This window comes from Equus przewalskii, chromosome 3 (genome assembly GCF_037783145.1).
Source record: "Equus przewalskii isolate Varuska chromosome 3, EquPr2, whole genome shotgun sequence".
Taxonomy (NCBI): domain Eukaryota; kingdom Metazoa; phylum Chordata; class Mammalia; order Perissodactyla; family Equidae; genus Equus; species Equus przewalskii.
This window is the reverse complement of record NC_091833.1, coordinates 85,187,234-85,204,764: the sequence shown is the minus strand read 5'-3', so window position 1 is coordinate 85,204,764 and position 17,531 is coordinate 85,187,234. Positions and strand designations below refer to the sequence as shown.

At 36.0% G+C, this 17,531-nt stretch overlaps 1 protein-coding gene across 8 annotated transcripts in view; it reads right to left on the bottom strand.

The window, feature by feature from the left end:
* The window catches only part of ATP8A1 (ATPase phospholipid transporting 8A1), a 221,078-nt gene that overhangs the window by 143,668 nt on the left and 59,879 nt on the right, over positions 1 to 17,531 (bottom strand). For 4 of the 8 annotated variants that reach the window (XM_070612924.1, XM_070612931.1, XM_070612932.1 and 1 more), the window contains 6 exons: positions 16,253 to 16,326; positions 13,621 to 13,690; positions 12,399 to 12,526; positions 8,423 to 8,534; positions 6,924 to 7,089; positions 5,528 to 5,655 (listed from right to left, as the gene is read on the bottom strand). In XM_070612924.1, the coding sequence (XP_070469025.1) occupies positions 5,528 to 5,655; positions 6,924 to 7,089; positions 8,423 to 8,534; positions 12,399 to 12,526; positions 13,621 to 13,690; positions 16,253 to 16,326 (678 nt within the window). The remainder of the gene's footprint in view (positions 1 to 5,527; positions 5,656 to 6,923; positions 7,090 to 8,422; positions 8,535 to 12,398; positions 12,527 to 13,620; positions 13,691 to 16,252; positions 16,327 to 17,531) is intronic. The other 4 variants (XM_070612928.1, XM_070612929.1, XM_070612930.1 and 1 more) reach the window with 1 other exon arrangement.

Below are 17,531 nucleotides of genomic sequence, written 5' to 3'. Positions count from 1 at the left end.
GGAAAGTCAGAAATACGTGGAGACTGAACAACATGCTATTGAACAACCATAGGATAAGTGAAGAAATCAAAGGGGAAACTAAAAAATACCTGCAGACAAGTGAAAATGAAAATATAACATACCAATTCTTATGGGATACAGCAAAAGTGGTCATAGGAGGGAAATTCATAGCAATACAGGCTCACCTCAACAAGCAAGAAAAATCTCAAATAAGTAATCTTAAAATGCACCTACAGAGCTAGAAAAAAGAACAAAGCCCAAAGTCAGCAGAAGGAGAGAAATAATAAAAATCAGAGCAGAAATAAATGAAATAGAGAATTAAAAAACAGTAAAAAGGGTTGATGAAACTAAGAGCTGGTTCCTTGAAAAAATAAACAAAATTGACAATCCTTTAGGCAGACTCACCAAGAAAATAAGAGAGAAGGCTCAAATAAATAAAATTAGACAAAGAGGAGAAATTACAACAGATTCTGCAGAGATACAAAGGATTATAAGAGAATACTACCAAAAATTATATGCCCACAAATGTGATGACCTAGGAGAAATGGATGAATTCCTAGACTCATACAACCTCCCAAAACTGAGTCAAGAAGAAATAGAGATTCTGAACAGATCAATCACAAGTAGAGAGATAGAAACAGTAATCAGAAACCTCCCAAAAAACCAAACTCCAGGACCAGCTGGCTTCTCTGGAGAATTCCACCAAACATTCAAAGCAGATTTAGTACTTACCCTTCTCAAACTATTCCAAAAAATTGAAGAAGATGGAATGCTTCCTAACACATTCTTACTGTGATACCAAACCCAGACAAGGACATCACAAAGAAGGAAAACTACAGACCAATATCACTGATGAACTTAGATGTAAAAATCCTCAACAAAATACCGGCAAACCAAATACAGCAATACATTAAAAGGATTGCACACCATGATCAAGTGGAATTTATTTCAGGGACATAGGGATGGCTCAACATCTGCAAATCAATCAATGTGATACACTACATTAACAAATTGAGGAATAAGAATCACATGATCATCTCAATAGATGCAGAGAAAGCATGTGACAAGATCCAACAGCCATTTATGATGAGAACTCTCAATAAAATACATATAGAGGGAAAGTACCACAACATAATAAAGGCCATATAGGACAAACACTCAGCCAACACCATACTTAATGGTGAAAAACTGAAATCCATCCCCCTGAGAACAGGAATGAGACAAAGGTGCCCACTCTAACCACTCTCATTCAACATAGTACTGGAGGTGTTGGTCAGAGCAATTAGGCAAGAAAAAGAAACAAAAGGAATCCAATTTGGAAAGGAAGAAGTGAAACTTTTGCTATTTGCAGATGACATGATTGTACATACAGAAAACCCTAAAGAATCCACCAGAAAACTATTAGAAATAATCAACAACTACAGCAAAATTGCAGGGTACAAAATGAATTTTAAAAAATCAGCTGCATTCCTATATACTAACAATAAACTAGCAGAAAGAGAAATCAAGAATATAATCCCATTTACAATCACAACAAAAAGAATAAAATACCTAGGAATAAACTTAACCAAAGAGGTGAAAGACCTGTACACTGAAAACTATAAGACATTACTGAAAGAAATTGAAGAAGACATAGAGAAATGGAAAGATACTCCATGTTCATGGGTCAGAAGAACAAACATAGTTAAAATGTCCATAGTACTCAAAGCAATCTACAGATTCAATGCAATCCTAATCAGAATCCCAATGACATTGTTCACAGAAAAAGGACAAAGAATCCAAAAATTTATATGGAACAACAAAAGACCCCAAATAGCCAAGGCATTCCTGAGGAAAAAGAACAAAGCTGGAAGCATCACAATCCCTGACTTCAAAACATACTACAAAGGTATAGTAATCAAAACAGCATGGTACTGGGACCAAAACAGACAAACCGATCAATGGAACAGAATTGAAAGCCCAGAAATAAAACCACACATCAATGGACAGTTAATCTTTGACAAAGGAGCCAAGAACATATAATGGAGAAAGGAAAGTCTCTTCAATAATTGGTGTTGGGAAAACTGGACAGCCACATGCAAAAGAAGTAAAGTAGACCATTATCTTGCACCATACACAAAAATTAACTCAAAATGGATTAAGGATTTGAATGTAAGACCTCAAACCACAAAACTCCTAGAAGAAAATATAGGCAGTACACTCCTACACTGGTCTTAGCAAAATCTTTTCGAATGCCATGTCTACTTGGGCAAGGGAAACAAAAGAAAAAGTTAACAAATGGGACCACATCAGACTAAAAGCTTCTGCAAAGCAAAGGTAACCATGAACAAAAACAGGAAGACAACCCACAACTAGGAGAAAATATTCACAAACCATTTATCAGACAAGGGGTTGATCTCCAAAATATATAAAGAACTCATAAAACTCAACAACAACAAAAATAAACAACCTGATCAAAAAATTGGCAAAGGAAATGAACACTTTTCCAAGGAAGATATACAGATGGCCAACAGACACATGAAATGATGCTCAGCATCACTAATTATTAGGGAAACACAAATCAAAACGACAATGAGATATCACCTTACACTAGTCAGTGTGGCTATAATTACCAAGACAAAAACCAACAAATGTTGGAGAGGATGTGGAAAAAAGGGAACCCTCATACACTGCTGGTGGGAATGCAAACTGGTGCAGCCACTATGGAGAACATTATGGAGATTTCTCAAAAAATTCAAAATAGAAATACCATATGATCCAGCTATCCCACTACTAGGCATTTATCCAAAGAACTTGAAATCAACAATCCAAGGAGACTTATGCACCCGTACATCCATTGCAGCATAGTTCACAATAGCCAGGATATGGAAACAACCCAATGCACTTCTACAGATGAATGGATAAAGAAGATGTGATATATATATATATACAATGGAATACTAAGCCATAAAAAAAGACAAAAGGGTCCCATTTGCAACAACATGGATGGACCTGGAGGGTGTGATGTTAAGTGAAATAAGCCAGACAGAGAAAGACAAACATTGTCTAATTTCACTCATATGTGGAAGATAACAAGTACATGGATAAAGAGAACAGATTAGTAGTTACCAGAGGGGAAGAGGGCTGGGAGGTGGGCAAAAGGGACAAAGGGGCACATATGTATGGTGATGGGTAAGAATTAGACTACTGTGGGTGGGCACGATGAAGTGTATTCAGAAATTGATAAACAATAATGTACAGCCAATATTACGCAATGTTATAAACCATTATAATCCCAATAAAATTACTTAAAAAGAAAAAAGACATTACCAGGCACTTCACAGAAGAGGAAACACAAATGGCCAATAAACACAAGAAAAGAGGTTCAGTCTCATCAATAATCACCAAAATGCAAATTAAAATATTATAAGATATTTAAAAAAAAAGAATTTAAGACAGAAGCCCTGTTCCAGGAAGGCATTATCATCACAGATAATTATAGTATAATATATACTAGGTGTGGCAGACAGTGAGGAACCTAGCAAGGCCTGTTTGATCAAAGTCCTCTCTGTGTCACACTATCTCTAGATGGCCTAAAAAACATTTGTTTCCCAAACATTAACTCTTTTCATCTTCTTGTAAATTGCTTCCTTTCTCTTTGAAGGCTCAGACCCCTTCCCCCTTCTCCTTAGTCCAGAACAACATACATACCTCATTGTTGCCTGACTGTCTGGCATTTTTTCATGTGAATTCTCTGTGTGCATGTATTACATTTGACTTCCTCCTGTTAAACTGCGTTATGTCATTTTAATTATTCGACCAGCCATAAGAACCAAAAAAGGAAGCAGGGGGGAATTTTCCCCTCCCCAACACAAGCCAGGGTTGACTGACTTTTCACATGTCAGAAAAGGCCAAATCTGGTCTCTCCCACATCTGTATTTCAGACTGATCATTCACAGCTCTGGAATAGGCTGTTGAGTTACCATGTTTTAAGAGGAACAGTAAACAATTGGGCAATGTTTAGAGAGGAGTGACTGGAATGCGGATTAAGTTTGGAATCATGTCAAATGAAGAACAGAATGAGATAGGGGACATTTAGTTAGGGGACAAAGATATGATAGAAGAATACGCATGATAGCCAACTTCAAATATTTTGCAAGTCTATCATTCAGAAACAAGATTAGACATTTTCATAAAAGACATAAGAGATGTATATCGGACAGAACCAGAATCAAAGGGAGCCATTTACTAATCTCATTTCTACAAAAGGAAGAAGCTGCCTGGTAAGGGAAGATCAGTCAGGAATGTTATAAACTCTCCCCATATTAGAGAGGCTGTTGAAAAGCATAAGTCTGAGGGGCTCATCCAATGCTAAAATTATACGATTATTTGAAGCAAATATTATTTTTGAAAATCCAAATAAAAAGTAATAAAGTCACGGACTACTTATTTGATTTTCACGTTACCTTATTATTTCAATAAGTGGGAAACATTCAATAAGTTTTAATTGTACTTGTATAAATTTTATTATATAATTTTTCAGCAATATATCTCCTGCATGAAATAAGCTATGCCTGCAGCTCATTTTAGACTTCTAAATTACACGGCTCTTTTACCAATGAATTAAGAGATTGATGGTTGAAGTAGACCATTTACCATGGGAAGAATATGAGCAGCTGCAAAAGTAGCATGAGTTATATTTTTAAAAATCCTAATATTATTCATATTGAAAGACTTTTACATGATTTAAAAAGAAACATCAAAAGATAATATGAAAATTTATCAAAATAAAAGAAAATTAAACTTTCTGGAAGATTAGGTCTAAAGACATTTAATTTACATAAATTCATTAATTTCAACTTTGGTAAAAATCAAATTGAGGCAGAGTAACATATTTTATTAAAAAAAAATTTAGGAAACAGATGTCCAGTACATTTTTCCAAGATTAAAAAAAAAATTAAGAAGAAAAATTCAAGCATGAATGAAATTGTTTACAGTGTGGAAAAACAGACTATATAGATGCATAAAATGTGATAGCCTGGTTGTTATAAGTAGTGAACACAGTACAATTTCTACAGTGCTCAACTGTTCATGAACCTGTCTATATCATGAGATTCCTTTGATCTATATGACCACTGTGAGGTGCAGGTAAAGCATGTTTTATCATTCCTATATAAGTGGCCAAGAAAATAAGTCTCAAAAAAGTCAAGTGGTTTAGCAAAGTTCACACAGCTAGTAAATTACAGCAGTAAAACTACACTCTAGATGTTTTAACTCCAAACCCCATGGATCTCCTTTTCCCCAAGATTACTATGTAACCCAAAAGAGGCTTCCTGACCTACAGGCCTATTTTCCCCAGGAGGTCTGTGTGACGTTAGATGAAACACTTTCTTATTAGGCTCAAGAATATTGTGAAATGTAATCTTGTAGTCAATAAAAATTAAGGTATAATTGAGATTTTTTTTTCTGAGAGATCAAAAGGCCCTATCAGGAAAAAAGACAAAAACTATGTTTAGAGTGATGGAAAACAATAATAATTCATATTTACCCAATTTATGAAGTATGCCTGAGTAAATTTCACCACTTCTAATGTAACCAACAAGCTGATAGGAATAAGATTGTTGAAAAGAATGATGAAGGTCAAGAAATTCAGTCCAAAATTATTAGCGCCACCATCTGTTGGGGGAGATGGGAAGAAGGTCATTTGCATATTTTATTTGCATTGATCAGAACTTAAGCATAATAAAAATTTTCCATATTATACAGCATATCTAGATAGTTTGGGAGGAACACTGGGCTGATAACATATCCTTATTCTCAAGTACATTCTTCAAGATGGGACAACATTTGTGTTCAATATGTTGTTAATCCTATTGAGAACTGCGTAATGGTATGAAGGAGTGAAAGGGCTATTACGTATTTCAAATCCTGTTCCAAACAGGAAGTTTAGAGATATCAGGGATAGGACTGAGAGTTTATAAATGTAATATCTCAATTGGACAGAATCACTTTTATATAAATTCCTGAAAAGCATTTCTAATTTAAAGCATGCCGTAAAAGCAAACAAAACAGCAGCAGCAAAGCCAACTCAAATAGCAAAAACAAGGGAGGGCTGGACTCCAGGCAAGTTCAGCCCTGGGTAAGTCATATTTTTCCTCTTCAATAATGAAAATAAGACAGCTATCTCAGATACACTGTAAAGCATATGAAGAAACAAACTGATGGTAGCCCTAACAGTTCTAATGTTGAAATGGCAAATCAACGACTGTAAGAAAAGCTGGAACAGCTGCAAAGCTAAATCCATATAATAAAAAAACTGAAAAAATCAATTTTGCTATTAGACTTTACCAGAATTTGTTTTCATGCTTTGGGAAATTTAGTATTTACTGGTTAAGTACTCATCAAAAGGCAATGCAAACTTACTTCCGAGAAAAATTCAAGGGTGATACATTAATCTACCATCAGGAAAAGGATAAATGCTCCAAAAGAAAATTATTTAATAGTACTTTCCCTAAGACAGGATGGCCATTAACATAGAATTCATTGCATTTATGAGTTCAAATGAAAACACATTCAACTTAAACATTTTTAAAGAACATAAACTACTTTTCAGTGCTTTAAATACACTCAATCTGCTTTCTTTACCAGATAGCTATCTAATTACCGGTGTTAAAACATTAAAAAAATAAATTAATAACATTAATAAAATGACATTTTATACTACTATGGAAGCCTCATTATATTTTTAAGGATTTTGAAATTTTAGAGATTCTAACATTTTACTTACTTTTACTGGAAATTGCATTGAAAACTAAAGATTAAATGCCCAGTTATCTTGGCAACAAGGTTTTCATTTTAGAAGCAATAGGAAATTCCAAGATAAACTGTGAAACAAATACATGTTTTAATGAAAGAAAAAGGTCAATAAGCACTTCAACGCTTACAATTCAGATTGAGATACCAGTCTTTTCCAGAATGCCTTCGATTCCAAATGGCTGAGCCCACAGAACAGATAAGAGACATGGCAATTAAGATACAAAACAAAATCAAAATTTGTACATTTGTAATCCGTTCCACATTTGAGAGTTTAAGTGGTGGACTCGTTGAATTCTGTAAAAAGAAATAAGATGAGTAATAAAAAGTGTGTACAAATGATTAAGTAATGAGTATCTAGTATTTTGATGGGATGACAAAGTAAGTCACAACTCAAAATCTAGGCATGAGTAGACAACATGAAAATTTTACTGAAAACAATCACAAATGTAATAACTGTCAAACATTAACCATCTCGTTTTCTAAAGGCCACTATAGCACCCAACCCTTTTTTATAGGATGTAAAACCATAACAAGAAGAGAAGGAAATTTCTTTTTGTAGACACAGCTCTTGCCCTGTGGCAGGTAGGATGAACAACGCATTACTTGACTACTTAAGCAAAGAGGGTAGGCTAGAAGCATCTATCATCTCAGCTAAGAGAGGCAGAGAAGGTGGCCTATGCACCCACAGCCAGAGACCTGGAAATTCCAAAGTATGAAGGCAACATTTAAAGGATCTCTGGTTTCCAGATTTCTGGTGGCATTTAGAAATTGTTTTACTGAACACAAAGGCAATCATAGCAGTCCTGGCTATAAAGAATAACAGGGGCAAGTTTCCTCAGCTGTATTTAATAACAAAAAATGATTATGCTAGATCAAGGCTTCCACAGGACAGAAAATTAAATCTGTCATAATCAACATAAAATGTTGACTTACAGAATTTATAGAATGGTTAGGGGGTAGAATCATTAATAGAAGTCCTGTTTGCCTGCTGACAACATCTTCCTGCCTTTACAATGTACAAAGTTACCAGCCCTTAAAGCAGATATTCATTTAATATCTTAAAATTGAGTTTCCCACACCCATCTAATCACTGAACACTGAGGATATTACAAGGTAGAGAAGGAGCATCCATAGGCATGTGTAAACATTACAAGTGCTAGGGTTAAACTTGATTAAAAATTGTCAAACATAAAAATACTATGAAAAAATGGTCAACATTTGATTCAAGTTTTTCTTTTAATTTTATGCAAAAATGAAAATAAGTTCTAAAATTCAATCATTGTCTTAAAATTATAAGACAAATGCTTTAATTCAGGGCACTCATTGTTACACAGACAACTTGTATCAATCACTGTAATAGTCAGTAAACGCTGCCAAAGGACCAACACACAAAATCATTAAGAGTTCATGTACTGGGTGGCCTCTCGTGAAAGTTTCCAGGGTTCTTGAGTGCCGTGAGCCATTTCACAGTCCCACTCACTGAAGACAAGATTCTGGATGTACAGAATGGGGCTCAGGAATCTGTGACAGATGGTCTGCTATGTTTGGGACTACTGTACCAAGAGCTACAAATAGCACATTTTCAAAAGACTTTGGTCCAAAAGGTTTTCATAGATAAAAATCCCACCTGCATCAGCTTGGTGTCATGTCCAGTGTAGACAACTATTCCATGAACCCACTGTGTATTTCTCAACTGAGCGCCTCGAAGAAGAATCTGATCTGCTCCCAGGGGAACAGTGCTATGACAGATTATGTTGACATTAGAAACAACATTTTCTAAAATGTTTAAGAATTCTACAGCCACTATATAGTTCCAAAAAAGGTTCTGTTATTAAAACAACCCTTCTTACATTTATGTTTAGCGAAGAAGTAATTTTCTTATCAATAAGAATAATTTCCTTACACAAGGACAGCTGGAGGGAAGCGTTTCAATTGCTTCTCCTTAACACCGAACCTGACATTTCCTACAACTTCACCGTCCAAAATAGTAGGCAATGTTTTGAAATTCAGAAGCTATTTCTCAAACCTATTTAAAACATTTCCTGATTTAGTAAGTCCATTTGGGTTTCTGAGATGTTTGGAAGTAGTGAGGTTAGGGGATCTGATACCCTTCTCCCACCTTCCTTTAAATTAAAAATGGCTTTGTGCATAATAAAGGTTCAAAAACATACACAAGGTGAGATAAATACACAGATCTCATCATACACTTGCATTGCCATCCCTACCCTCCAGAGCAGTCCTGTATCTAAAATCTCTAGGACTTTCATTTGATTGTATTTGAAGATCAGTTCTCCAAGAACTGTGAACAAATTTCCAATAAATGGTAAGCATCTAGAAGTCTTAACACTCCTTCGAAATGACAGCAAATTGAGAGTATCCATTTCATATAGCTGAAACCACATTTTTCATGAATGGGTTTAGGTTGTTGGTTGACACAAGCTTACACAGAGATATCAGAGGGGTACAAGCTATCACAGATATAGTGGGATTCTCAGTGGAAATTTACTACACAAAATACAATGGCTCAAGGATTTCTATCACCATGTCTTCATTTTAATAAGAAAAAAAGCAAAAAAGAAAAATACATTCAAAAACACTTCTAGGAAAAGAAGGAAACAATTTCCTTCAAGAAAATCCTGTGGGGAACACAGAACTTCTTTGTCAGCGGAGGCAGAGAGACACTGAAGCTTTCATTCCTGGTGGGCTTCTACGGTTGAGTAGGCTTCTAAGGCGAGTAACAGCTTGGGCCTTGGACCTTCTTTCAGGAACTGCACAAATATCACTGGCCAGGTGAAAATCAATCCAGATGGGGGGTTAATAACAGCACCTCAAGTCTTCCATTTAAATGGCTAAATCTTTAGGAAACAGTGTATTCTCATTTAGAAAAGAACACACAGCAACTATAACTTATTCTTTATGCACAACAGCATGTCTTTTGGGATCCATCTGGATGGGAACCTCTCCTGTGTATGTCTCAAGATTTGGAGTACACTTCAGAGTTGAGAGCGGGCCTCAGGCCTCAGGCAGGTTTCCAAGAGGTTCTTGGGAAGTTGCTGGACTATGCTCTGGGGCACATCTGTGCCAACTCTTCCTTATGTATCCAATGGGGTATAACATAGCAACTGTCACCTCAGCATTTGTGGTGTGGATTGATTAGAATTTGGTACAAACTCTTCAAAAGCAAAAAATAACCATTTTCAATCATAAGGACTCAACAAGAGTCAGTTGTTACTAGTTTTCATGAGAGTTGAAATTTCAAAGCTTCTGGCATTAGACAATCCCTCATCCTAAAAGGAATCAAAGCACACTGATTCCAACAAAGGGGCTCCAAGAGTTCTGGATAATCATTGTAAAAGTCAAATGAGCTGCAAATATGAAGGTATCGAAAATCTCTCTCCATTTTTCATATAAATTAAAGCGTAATATATAAATTCTATCTGTACCCTAAATTTTGGCACCATCATACAAAATTTCTCCTTCACTGCATAAAGTTGCTTGGCATTGATTTGATGGGGAATTGATAAGAAATGGAAACCGGCTAGTTAGGAATGTCAGACTGCAGAAACATTACTTGTATAAATGGCCAAATCTATCATTAGTCTATAACCATATGTTCATGGAAAGATCACTCTGTACAAATTTTATAATAATATATAATTACTTCAAAAATTACAGGAAAGTTTTTGATGGATCTGAATGAGGATGACAGTTCAGGGTATACTTCAAATGTCCTTTAGAATGCAAAACTGTAATAGTGCAACTACAAAATAATGAAAGCACTGATAATCTCTCAGGCTGGTGGGTTGAATGAGTGCATTTAGCTGCATTTAGTTGGCCACTACCAATGCAAAATAGAGGAGGCAGGGAAAGAAGGAAGGGGAGAACCAGAGGAAAGAGAAGGGAGGCAGGAAACAACCCGACCTTTACTGCCAGGTTCTGCCCCATTTCCCTTTCTCCCCTTTGCAATTAAACTCCTTGACAAAGTTGTCTATATTTGCTATTTTCAACTTCTTCTGTTATCTCAAACTCATTTTCCTTAGGCTCCATCTTTTCTAACAGAGTCAAGGATAACCACGTGCTAAATCCACCTGTTAATTCTCAGCGTCACTGCACTTGAACATCAGCAACATCTGATCCACTTCGGTCACTCCCTCTGCCTTGGTACCATTTCTTCACTCTCTCTTGGTTTCTATCCTACCAACTTGATCTCGGTCTCTTTTGCTGATCCCTTCTCTTTTTCCAACTTAACGCTGGAGAGTCTTAGGATAGTCCTTGGGGCTCTTCACCTTTCTATCTATACCCTTTCACCCTCGGTGATTTCTTCCAGTTCCATGGCTTTAAATATCTATACTAACTACTCGCAAATTTATCTCATGAACCTGGACCTCTAGCCCACACTCCATGTTTATATATTTAACTGCCCCCTTGGCATCTCTGTTTGGACACCATAAATTTACTAAGTTCAAAACTGAACTGCTGACATTCCTCCTCAAAACCCTCCAACGGTTCCCTATTTCATTCAGAATAGCAGCCTTACGATGGCCTGCAAAGCCTTGCATGGTCTCTCAGCCCTTCTATTACTCCCTTCTTTGCTCACTCCGCTCCAGCCAGTGACCTCCCTGACATTCCATCATTACTCCAGGCACTTTCCCACTCTAAGATGATGTAAAGATATAACTAATAATTTGCACTGACTATTCCTTCTGTCTGGAATCCTCTCCCTCCAGATATTCAAATGGCTAACTTCCTCACCTCCTACTCACCTGTGCTCGAATGTGACCTTCTCCATGAAGCTTACTGCAACCGCCCTAACTGAAAGTGATTCCCTCCCAAGGACTCCCAATCTCCCTTACCCTGGGCAATGTTTTCCAAAGCATTTATCACTTTCTTACATAGTATAGAATTTTATTTTTCATTTTATTGTTTGTCTGTTTGCCCTTCTTTTACTCTAAGAAAGCAAGCTCACAAGGGCAGGCATATTTATCTGCTTTGTTCACTGTTGTCTCCTTAATATCTGTAACTGACCTAGCTGCTATGTGCTTAATAAGTGCTGGGTGAATGGCAGGAAATAGGAGAGGAGGGGAAGGGAAAAAGGCAGGAAGCAGGTAACAGCAAAAGATGACTATAGATGATAACATGGCCTAGAAAAGAGCATATGCAGTTACAAAGAGAAGAAGACAAGAAATTATCCAGTACAATGAGCCCTTTGGGTGCAGTGCCTGAACTCTGAGGCATCTAGAGATCCCAAGAAAGGTCCCAGGCCACAGAGACTGGACAGTTAAGCCCGTAACATAAGTATCCTGGACAAAGAATAAGTCACCAAACAACAAGTCAGAAGCCTGGCATATTCCTGAAAACATCCAACTGTCAGGTTGGCAGGAACCCTCCTGAAACCTTGTGCTATACGGTGTGTACAGGGTTAAGAGCTAGCATTTTCACAAAAGGACTCTGGGTGGAAGTAATACAGAAATGCTCAAGAAAAAGGTTTTGAGTGATCATACTTAGAGCACAAGAAAATAATATGTACCCAGGCTTGGCAGACACTCAGCAATACACTGTGACACAGTGGACTCTGGGTTTTTAAGAAGACCGATTTTACATACCCGTGTCCATCAAGTCTTATGTTCCCAACAAAATCGTAGAGATGTCTGTTTGGACTTTCACACTCGATTCTGCCAGAAATTCTCATCAAACTGTCAATGTCTTTTATATCTGATGTTGCTGGTAAGCCCTGTTTGGAAAGTTTTAAATACGCAAAGAAGGTATTAATTAAGTTGTGTGTAGGGGGGAGAGGGAAATTTGAATTCATCCAGGCCTGCAGATCTAAGGGATCCCACTAATCTGTAGGCAATTCTCTTCCCTTATACAATGCTCTCTTTGTCAAATCATAATTAAGGACACCTTCTTCTACACTTGAACACAGGTTTTCAGCACAAGGATAGGGCAGCTTTCATGAAACTTCTAAAATATATTAAAGAGACTATAAACCAGTCTGCAAAGATATTTGAAATAAGTCCTCAAAGAACTGTTCGCTTCCAAAAATAAAATAAATATTTAGTATTATACGGTCTGTCGAATCTCAAACGGGGAAAGTGAAATGAATAGAATCTATGTCCAAAGACAGTAGTTATGTTTCTGCTCTTTGAGCTCACTTAGAAGGGAAACTCCAAAATAGTTCCTCCCTCTGGCCAACCAGAACTGGCTCGAAGGGAAGAGTCCCCGCTTTCTGCAGCACCCTGAGTTCAGGTGCTGTGATGACCTTCCTTCCACCACATCCCCGCCTTCCCACATGCCACTTTCACCATCCGCCTAGAACCCAAGAGAACACATTTTTAAAAGTCCCCTTTAAAACTTCCAAAATAAAAACCTTACAGTTGCTTTCTGTTATGGATGGTACGAGAAGTAAATACAGAAATCTAAACTATCCCCTGAGATTAGTGAGACTTTTAGAACAGTAATGCAAACTAGGTCTTTTCAATACGGCAAAGTCAAATAATTTGGGCCAGGTGAATAGGGAAAATAAATATGCTAACACGTTTCAAAATACATAGAACTACTATTATCATCATCAGAGGGTTGGCTATTACACAAAATTTTAAAAATACTACAAAACTATTTGGACTGTATTTAATTAGGCAAGTAGATCTGAGTCTTCCATAATATTTAACAATACCAGGTGATAAAACCTCTTAATAGTAGCTCAGTGAGAAAAGACTTGCAATTGGACAGAAATGCTTCAACTCAAGACAATAACACTAACAAATAAAGCTCTTAATTCCATGCAATAAAACAGCAATAATTATACAGACTTGCATTAGATCTTACCTGTCTAATTTTCAGGTTTGTTTCACCATCTAAGTTGGATGTTTCAATGTAGCACACAGCCTGGGGCTCACTGTTGTTTAAAATTGAAAAGCACAAAGATTTAGCGAGGGAAGAAAAGTATAATAATAACTTACTTAAATGCTCAGACTCTCTGAAGCCTTTCGTTCTAAACAAAGCTTTAATCATCTAGTTCCTGGATGATTTTCATTCTAACAGCAAGATGCTGTGACGCAGAACCATGCATAACAACTCATGGATCAGCTTTTCAGCCAGAAGGACCCAGAAGCAATTTCCTGACAACAATTAGTACTGATCGTCAAGATAACGTAAATGATTAGATTTGTCACATTATATTTAAATTGTTCATCCATATAGACACAACACAGACTGTAACTGAAATGTGAACCAATTTTGTGTCCAAATTTATCTTTAGCTCAAATTATCAAGTGAGATTTCATGCTCATGCCCACATGTAAGTTGGTTAAGGAAAGTGGTTGATTAGAAAATTCCAGCTTGCTGCTTCTACAAACTTGCATTTACCACCCTTTTAGAAAAGATGAATAGGATCGCATGAACTATAATATTTAAATTTTAAGGCTACTTTAAAAAACTGTATGAACAGATTTTACAGTGAAAGGAGATGTACACTTTTCTCTCCCTACTTTTTCTGCTCCTGTTCTCCTATTTCTTAAAGTTGCTCCAGAGATTCTTGTGGCAGTAAAAGTTAAAACTAAAATGAGCCAACTTGGCCATATTGCTCCCTGACCTGAACGCAGAGGATCCACTGTATGGGCCCCCACCAGACAGCCCTAGTAAAGTCTAGTGTGCAGTGGCTGGCGTAAGGGGCCCATGTTCTCCAGTTTTATCACAGGCACCACACTCGGGGCCGTCTTACATGCTGCCCCTTCACACTCCAACTTTACTTGCCCAGCAGTGGCAGACACGTGAGCTTGCAGCCCAACTGTACAATGTGATCCTCAACTATAAGGAAAAACATTTTGAAATTAAATCAATCCTATTAGCACTTGGTTATCTAATAAGCCTAATTAACAGCATGTAAGTAACTATGAAAGTAATCTCCGATAAGCATGTGTACTCAAAGTTAGAAAGAAAGAAATTTCTATGGCACAAACACCTGGAATTTTATAATCAACTTCCAACTTCTATGTGTGTAAAACAGACTATTCCAAGTTTCAGAAATGGGCATGTAGCTTAGTTTTGTGACCTGAAGATTTGTGAAAATTACTGAAACACATGATCAATAATCAAATATTTTACAGATTCATTTTAAAGTAACTTTGCAAGTTCTCCACTTTACTCTATGGACTTTTTTCCCCCCAATAAGGGCTGAAACTTTTTCCCAACTGGAGAAGTTTTCAATATTTATATTTTCACTCTGTTAATTATTCAAAGTTTTATATTTTATTACTGTCACAATAATAATTTGCTTCTGGCAACTGCTCCCAATTGGAATTTACTTATATATACATTTGAAATATTGATGGTTTATGAAATTATAAAACATATCTTCTGATAATATAGAAGCATGATGACAAACAAATGCTAAACGAACTATGTTGGTCCATCTTTTGGCAGTAAAATGCATTAAAATTTTACAGGTAAGTATATCCAAGGCCATTCTCATATTAAAATGAGAATAACCTTCTAATTCTATTTCCATCTTTTTTTTTCATAAAGCAACATTTTTAGGACTTTAAATGGCTAGGAAGTTAGAAAGTTAAGTGGCTGACTTCTATTTGAAGTGGGCATATACAATATACATCCAAATTCAGCACATTCTTAATCCCTTAAGACAGCTGTTACTGAAGCAGTTCTGAACAGTGCTATGAAAAGGCAGCAAGAAGTCTCAGAAATCATGCTGGATTAATAAATATTTCAGCAAATTAGGATGACATCCAAAACACAAACTACAGTCAGAGAGGCAAAGCAGGTTTTTTGATTAGTAAGTGGAAAAATGAAACAAGATGCATATCACAATACAGACACTAGTAGACAGCTGAAACTTATCACAGTAACGTGCACTTTGTCACTAGTTACAAGTGGGATAAGCACTGATCCCAAAGCATGCGGTAGAAAATGTACAACATCCAGCTTTGTGCAGGGGGTCCTCTGTAAACCCTATACAAGCCCAAATTAAAGTCATAATTGCTGAAGGGATTCTATAGTACAGAAAATTTTGAATATAAGAATAAGACAAAAGTTTAAAATCTTAAAAATTTCTCAATAATTTTTTTTCATGTAAAGCTTAACATTGTTCAAAACAATGTCGTGGAGAGGTGATAAATCAAGCCTTAGTATTCAGGCATGTTGTTAAATATGTACATTAATGATGCATAGGAAATTAAAATCTACCTTTACTGGCATGCCTCATGGACTCCTATTGATAACAATAGGAGCTGAATCTTTTCACTTGAGGGATGAATGTCATCCAACATTGTATTCATAAAAGGCCTTTAAAACATCTGTGAAATGTCCATCACCAAGAGATGAAAAAAAGTTTTGTGTTTTAAAGGAAGAGACACAGAACTCAACCAGCGTTGGGTGCAAACTGTTCTCTGGTGTAGGGTGAGGATCCACATACACACATCCTGTATGACTCAGTGGCTCTAACCTTGAGGACAGGCTGATGAGATCTGCTGGGAGATGTTCCCCATTGGTCACTTTCACTATTTCCCCTACTGCCACCTACAGGTCCCAGTTTAAAATAATTAAAACGGAAAAAAAATGAATAACAGAGAAAAAAACAAACAAATGGACAAAAGAGACAGAAAGTCTGAAATTATTATAGAAAATAATACATGTTAATAAAAATGTCTAATGTCAATTTTTTCAAAACTTATTTGATCAGGTCTAAAGGTACAAGAAAACCTAAATATTTGAGGATTACTTATTTAAGCCCAATCTTCAATTTTTAATGCAAAAGCTTAATTTTTAAAAGTTTACTCAGAAGCATATCATATCAAATTAATAAAAACATTTTTATATAGAAAGCTACTTTATCTTATAGATTTTCCTTTTTCCAGTTCCTGACTCTTAAGTCATCTATTGTATGTCTTTTCCTACCCAAGAAGAAAAGAAATAACCGTGGAAATCACTTTTTAGGCTTTTGAGAAAAAAGTATACTATACTATTTCTCCCCCTTACACACATCCTAAAAAGATTACGTTATTAAACATTTTCTGATTTCAAACTGTTTTCAAAGTTAACTGTATAATGTCTTATTAATTTTAATGCAAAGCTGCAAAGACATGGATCTTAGGAAGCTGGAAGGCGTAACTGCAGCCTTTTGAGTTATTTAATAATTAATGTTAAGTCTATGTAATGCATTGTTTTGGGAGGGTAGGCCTTTGAATCGAGGATTAAATTTTCAGGGAGGGCATGAAATAGACACACCAAGAACCTGTTTTGACTTGATTTAATAACATGAGTTATTTTACTCTATACTTTCCAAACCCATATATAGGTTAAAACTGCAGTTTCTTTAGTTCAAAAAGAAAATCAATGAGACACAGTAACTTTCAACTAGGTTTATGCTTTAATTTAGAATTGCCTCAAAGAAGATGCACTATTAGTAATTAATAATTGAAAAATATATGGAAATTAAAATATTATAAGCTGTTGTTTATGCTTACTACTAAATGGTGCTCACCTGCAGGTGAAAATCACCATGTCCTTATTTTGATAGTAGACAGTGTGGTATAATGAACATATTAGATTAGGAGTTAAGTACTCCAACCTCAAGCTAGTTATCAGCTAAAGTGAAATAGCTAAAAACAGGACAAAGTCAAAATTCTTCTTTCTGTTAAATGATGACAAAAACTTCTACGTACTTCTTAGGGCTAATGTACATTCAAAAGAGACAAGTAAATCAAAAACCTTTTGAGAAAAAA